This window comes from Cornus florida, unplaced genomic scaffold, assembly GCF_030987335.1.
Source record: "Cornus florida cultivar Cherokee Brave unplaced genomic scaffold, ASM3098733v1 CherokeeBrave_3.0.0_Hap2_Chr01, whole genome shotgun sequence".
NCBI lineage: Eukaryota > Viridiplantae > Streptophyta > Magnoliopsida > Cornales > Cornaceae > Cornus > Cornus florida.
Window position 1 is genome coordinate 90,567,125 of NW_026775571.1, and position 5,986 is coordinate 90,573,110.

General features: G+C 33.9%; 1 protein-coding gene across 1 annotated transcript; it reads left to right on the plus strand.

Annotated features, from left to right (window-relative positions):
* Positions 1-464: 464 nt before the first annotated feature.
* Positions 465-5,452, plus strand: LOC132277270 ((E,E)-geranyllinalool synthase-like). The gene is made up of 12 exons (XM_059779086.1): positions 465-831; positions 1,787-1,982; positions 2,071-2,333; positions 2,437-2,560; positions 2,738-2,871; positions 2,963-3,165; positions 3,315-3,430; positions 3,542-3,640; positions 3,757-3,972; positions 4,069-4,198; positions 4,320-4,565; positions 4,801-5,452. Exons 1-12 carry the CDS (start codon positions 504-506, stop codon positions 5,314-5,316), a joined length of 2,571 nt encoding a protein of 856 aa, XP_059635069.1. The 5' UTR covers positions 465-503; the 3' UTR covers positions 5,317-5,452.
* The last annotated feature ends 534 nt before the right edge of the window (positions 5,453-5,986 follow it).

The window sequence follows — 5,986 nt, forward strand, 5'->3', positions numbered from 1 at the left end:
TTATTCAAGTCAGGAGTGCAATTCGAAGGTGAGATCTCAAAGAATTACCTCTCAAATCCCTGCCAACATTGCTATATTTTGAAACAAAAAAAAAAAAAAATACAAAAAAAAAACCTCCCAATTTAGCAATTAAAAATAAATAACTCATAACTTTTCCCGTGAGAAAGCTATCTTTATATCATTACTTATGGGAGATATTATATACTTTTTCACTGACCATCCGCATGTAGCATCACATTATTCTGCCATCAATAAATTAGGAACATGGTGATGTTACATTATTGCGTAATCTTATTCGTCATCGATCAATAAATTGCGAAGTTTGCAAAATTTGTCCACACTGTTGGGCCCACGTGAAATCATAAATTTGAGGTTCCTAACCAGTACGCGCATGCATAAATTTCTCTATAAATAGCTTGCTTGTTTGCTTCTTAATGCCACACCCATCCACACATAAAGAAATTGTGTGTTATATATATATATAAAACCTTGCTTTTGTTTCCATGGAATCCTCTGTACCAACCTCACCTCAAACCCTAGTTAATGAGATCAAAGAAGATATGTTCTCTACTAGTAGTAGTACAAATTCTATTGATGTTTATTCATTTGTTTCTCCTTCAGCTTATGACACTGCATGGTTAGCCATGATTCCAGACCCCGAACAACGGGATTGTCCCATGTTCAAGGGTTGCTTGGATTGGGTTCTCGACAACCAAAGAGACGAAGGGTTCTGGGGAGAGGATCAGTACACCATTGATACTCTTCTTGCAACTCTTGTTTGCATGGTTGTGCTCAAAACGTGGAATGTTGGGGATAAAAACATAAAGAAAGGTACATATATATCTATATATATATATATATATATATATATATATAAAGAGTTTTGTTTCTCTCTTAGGTAAGTCACACACCATCCGGGACTTTACCCAAACTAATCCACTGACTCCCTCCTACACCTATTAGGTAAAACTTGGAGTATGTTAGCGGGTGTGACCCTAAGGATTTGTTTGTAGTTAAGAGGAATCGATCCTGAAACCAGATGTTTCATGAGGTACCAGCGTCCAAGTCTTTTCCAACTAAGTCAATTACTTGGGGTTGCATTCATTTAACGGAGACTTCAACTCGCAATTTTATATTAGAAAAAGCGGTGTTTGAATTCTCTACTCTAACAAATTTATGTTGTGTTGTGCTATAATTTTTATTTAACACGCTTACTATGTAGAAACACAGTTTAAATTTGTTGAAATATCTTTTTAAGGTCATTATATATTTCTAGTATTTATGCAATTAGATCATAATAAAACATTTTAATTTTACCAGATGATGAAATGTAGAACAAATGTGTTCAAATACGATGCCACTGTGTTAGAAATACCTGCACCACAGTACAACGTGGAAAAAAATACTATGGTAGCAAATAACCTTTTCATACGTAAAAGAATAGTATAGTTGCAAATATCACTGTCATAAAATAAAATAAAAATATCACTGTCATACCATGTGCTCGCCGTTTTTTAGTTATGTATGAGTCGTGATCCGAAGTTCACTTCTACCTGCTCGGGCCTTGCTGGGTCGCTTCTTTTGTCATTTTCATGTTTCACTTTCAGTACTTTCGTTTTTGAAGTTTTGAAATTAAAAAGATGAATTTTTTTCTTTAAAATCCTCACTAGCAAACTAAAAACCACACATCATCGAAAGAAACACACTGACCGTTATTTTATTTTATTTTTTAGTATCATTTAACGAGATGATATAAGCATGTTATTAATTTCTATCAACATTTTAGGGTTGGAATTTATTCATTCAACCATGGAGATGCTTCTGATCAAAGTAAAACAAGACGGATATCCTCGTTGGTTTTCTATTGTTTTCCCTGGAATTGTTGAACTTTCTCAAGCAAAAGGTCTAGAAAATGTTTTCCCTGACGAGCTCAAAGGAGAAGTGTTGGAAGTTTTCTTCCACAGGCAACGAATTCTTGATATGTAAATTCTTACCTACAAATTAATATACATACAGAGATACATATATATATTTGAATTTTTATTGTAGTGATAATTATTGTTGAACACCAATATATATAATCAGTGACATGTATGCAAGTTTTTGTAGGGAAGAACTTGTAGATAAATACAATTATCCTCCACTGTTGTCGTATTTGGAGGCCTTGCCATCAACATATGATATTGATCAAGAAGATATAGTGATGCACTCGAATGAATCAGACGGCTCATTGTTCCAATCACCTTCGGCCACGGCATGCGCCTATATGACTACTGGAAATCAGAAGTGCATGGACTACCTAGTGTCTCTTGTTCAAACATGTGGCCATGGAGGTTAGATAAAGCTTCTAAATTCTATGCTTATATATATATATATATATAAAACTAATTCTCAAGGCTTCATTCGAATTCTGATCGAACTTGATTTTTGATGCAGTTCCATCGATTTATCCCATGGATGAGGAGCTCATAAAGCTTTGTATGGTAAATCAAATTCAAAGATTAGGGTTGTCCGAGCATTTCAATGAGGAGATTGAAAAAACTTTATCAGAGGTGTATAGGTAATGTAAATACTATTTACAATTAAAATAAAAAAAAGTATCCAAAAAGTTCTCAATTTACAAAAAAAAAGGTTCTCAATTTACAATTAAGATGTAAATTAAACAGTTAATAATGCATGATGTACTATATATGCGGATTATTGTTATGTACTAACCTCATTAGTCTCTTTGAATTTTTAACTCCAACATTCAAAGTATGTATGAGAAACAAGAATCACTGACGACAAAAGTTGAACTAGTACCGGCAAAAATATACAAGGACGCTTTGGCTTTTAGGCTCCTGCGGATGCAAGGGTACAATGTGACACCATGTATGTCATTCATACAAGTTTCAGACCTCTCATGCTGATTATATAAACACTCCTTAATTTTGTGTCATACTATGAAATTTAAAATGTGCAGGGACTTTTTGTTGGTTTCTACTCCATGAAGATGTTGTAGCTCATATAGAAGAAAACTTTGAAGTGTTTACAAGTGCAATGTATAATGTTTATAGAGCAACAGATCTTATGTTCTCAGGAGAATATGAACTAGAGGAGGCAAGGTCATTTTCAAAGAAATTACTTGAGAAATCCATGACACTGACAAACATAAACGATAACATTGTCATGTTACCGAATTTCCAAAGATTGGTAATTTCTATTCAACTTAATTATATATAGAGCAATAAAATGCTTCCATAAACTAATTTCAAATTCAAAGTTACTGACCTATGTACGGATATACATATATATGACTCCATAAAATTGCATAGATCGAGCATGAGTTGAGTCTTCCATGGATTGCTCGACTTAGTCATCTGGATCACAGAAAGTGGATTGAAGAGAATAAGGTCCACTCTCTTTCGATTGGAAAGGCCTCCCTCTATAGGTACAAGCTACTGTTTAAATTTAATTTCATTCTTCTTATTATGAATTATATATATATATATTCCCTTTATAATGAAAAATATATATATTGAAATGGTGAAAAATATGTTAGATTATCATGTCTTCAAAATGACAAGCTAATGCAACTTGCTGTCGAGAACTATGAGTTTCGGCAATCAATCTACAGGAAAGAATTGGAGGAACTTAAAAGGTACATGCATATATATATATATACACACACACACACACACACAAACGTGACAGTTATATTTATGCATATATAGTAACATGTAATTAATCAAAATGGCTTGTCTATTTCATCATTAGGTGGTCCAAGGAGTGGGGTCTTAGTGAAATGGGATTTGGGAGGGAGAAAACTACTTACTGTTACTTTGCCGTTGCAGCCAGTAGTTCTCTTCCTCACAATTCCCCTGTTCGAATGATAGTTGCCAAGAGTGCAATACTTATTACAGTTGCTGATGATTTTTATGATATGGAAGGCTCTCTGAATGAGTTAGAACACTTAACGGATGCAGTTCAAAGGTTTTTTTGCTTTTATTAATTTGCATTCTAAAACAATTCTTCATTTTTCTAGCTCTCCTTATCTCACAATTTTTTTTTTTCTTTTTATTAAACCAGATGGGATGGTAAAGGCTTAAGTGGCCATAGTAAGATTATATTTAATGCACTTGACCATTTTGTGAGGGACATTGCAGCGAAACACCTCCATCTACAAGGAAGTGACATAACAAAAGATCTGCAAGATATAGTAAGTGTTTTTTATTTATTTATTTATTTATTTTTACTTATGTGTATATGACTAATTACTTCACAAACTCTTGAGCTAACAACTAAAACTTGATATAATTTTTGAAATTCTTGTATGAAAGTGGCGCGAAACATTTGTTTCGTGGCTGACAGAGACTACATGGAGTAAGAGTGGATATATTCCATCCCTCGATGAATATCTTGAAACGGGCATGAAATCAATTGCCACGCATACTATAGTTCTTCCGGCTTTGTTTTTTATGAGCTCGACCTTGTCTCCCAAACTACTCAAGCCTGCACAATATAAAAGTATCACGAAATTGCTCATGGTCATGGCTCGATTGTTGAATGACATTCAAAGTTACCAGGTTAATTGATTAAACATTTTTTTTTTTGAAAGTTCAAGTAAATGCACACACCCCCACTCAATATTGCTCAGCTCAAACACTTGACCTCCCCTTTGGGGGAGGGGAGAGAATATATACCCATATGGGCTAGTGCCCACCGGTAAGACCTAAACATATATTCTAGAAATCTTATATATATATATATATATATATATATATATATATATATATATTTATATATTGTGCATTAATGCAGAAGGAGCAAGAGGATGGGAAAATGAACCTTGTTTTGCTTAATTTGAAAGAAAATCCACATGCAGACATTGAAAGCTCAATCACGTTTGTAAAAGAGATATTGGATGAAAAGAAGAAAGAGTTACTTGAACATATTTTGATGGATGGCTTCAATGATTTGCCCAAACCATGCAAGCATCTCCATTTATCATGTCTAAAAGTATTTCAGATGTTTTTTAACTCTAGCAACCAATTCGACTCCAACACAGACCTCCTTCAAGACATAATGAAAGCGATTTACAATCCATTGGAATACCAAAATCCAAAGCCTCTGAAGACTCTACCATCAATTCAGTCAAGAGTCTCGAGACCCAAGAAGGAAAATTTGATCATCTACTCGGCTCCTTACGATCAAAGCTTCAAACATCATGGAAGTAGAAGTTATTCTGTTAGACAACACTTTGTTCCAAAGACTATATCAAGAAATGGCTGCGCGAAAGTGTTCATTCCTTTAAAACTCAGTTTATGCTTCATTTGAATCAGTTTGGTATTAGTATTAGGTACATATGCTGGACTACGGCACCTGCATGTCTTGTGGCTATGTAACAAGTGTGTCTCATATATGTATTAATTGGTGAAACTAGTGTTTTTCCCTAGGTTCAATATATGACTAATTGGCCTTATGCTCAATTTACCTTGATAGTTTTAAAAATAGTAATTATTTGTAGATCAAAAGTTGAACATTTATCACTTCAGGAAAATGATTTTAAGGCAAGGATTTAGAGTGTTTGTCTAAAAGTTTTGATTGGTCGTCATATGCAAAATACAAGGAAGTGTTATATAGTACAAACATGACCAATTAAAACTGTTCGACACAATTCGCTATAAGACTTCGACCTAAGTATAGTGTTTGTCACCTAAATGCACTTTGCCTTTGGGGGAGGACGCAATCTCTTCCCAACCCAACTACAATATTATCTAAACCTTAATATATGCTCTGTTTGGTAGGAAGAAATGAAGGGCGGTAGAGGGAAGATAGGAAGAAAGAAACAACTTTCTTTCGTTTAATAAAGTGAAGGCAAGGAGAGAAGAAAAAAGATGATAAATGAGTCATCCTTCCAACTTCACAAATTTTTATCCCATCATATCTCGACAAATGACGTAAAGGAAAAAATAAAAGGCTTTTGTAAAAGTTTTCAAATTACAAA

Excerpts from the sequence above, each read along its gene's own strand:
- LOC132277270 (XM_059779086.1), top strand. The coding sequence starts at position 504 with ATGGAATCCTCTGTACCAACCTCACCTCAAACCCTAGTTAATGAGATC. Across the intron at positions 2,872-2,962 it reads AGGGTACAATGTGACACCAT|GGACTTTTTGTTGGTTTCTA; the intron begins GTATGTCATTCA and ends TAAAATGTGCAG. Across the intron at positions 3,431-3,541 it reads GGAAAGGCCTCCCTCTATAG|ATTATCATGTCTTCAAAATG; the intron begins GTACAAGCTACT and ends AAAATATGTTAG.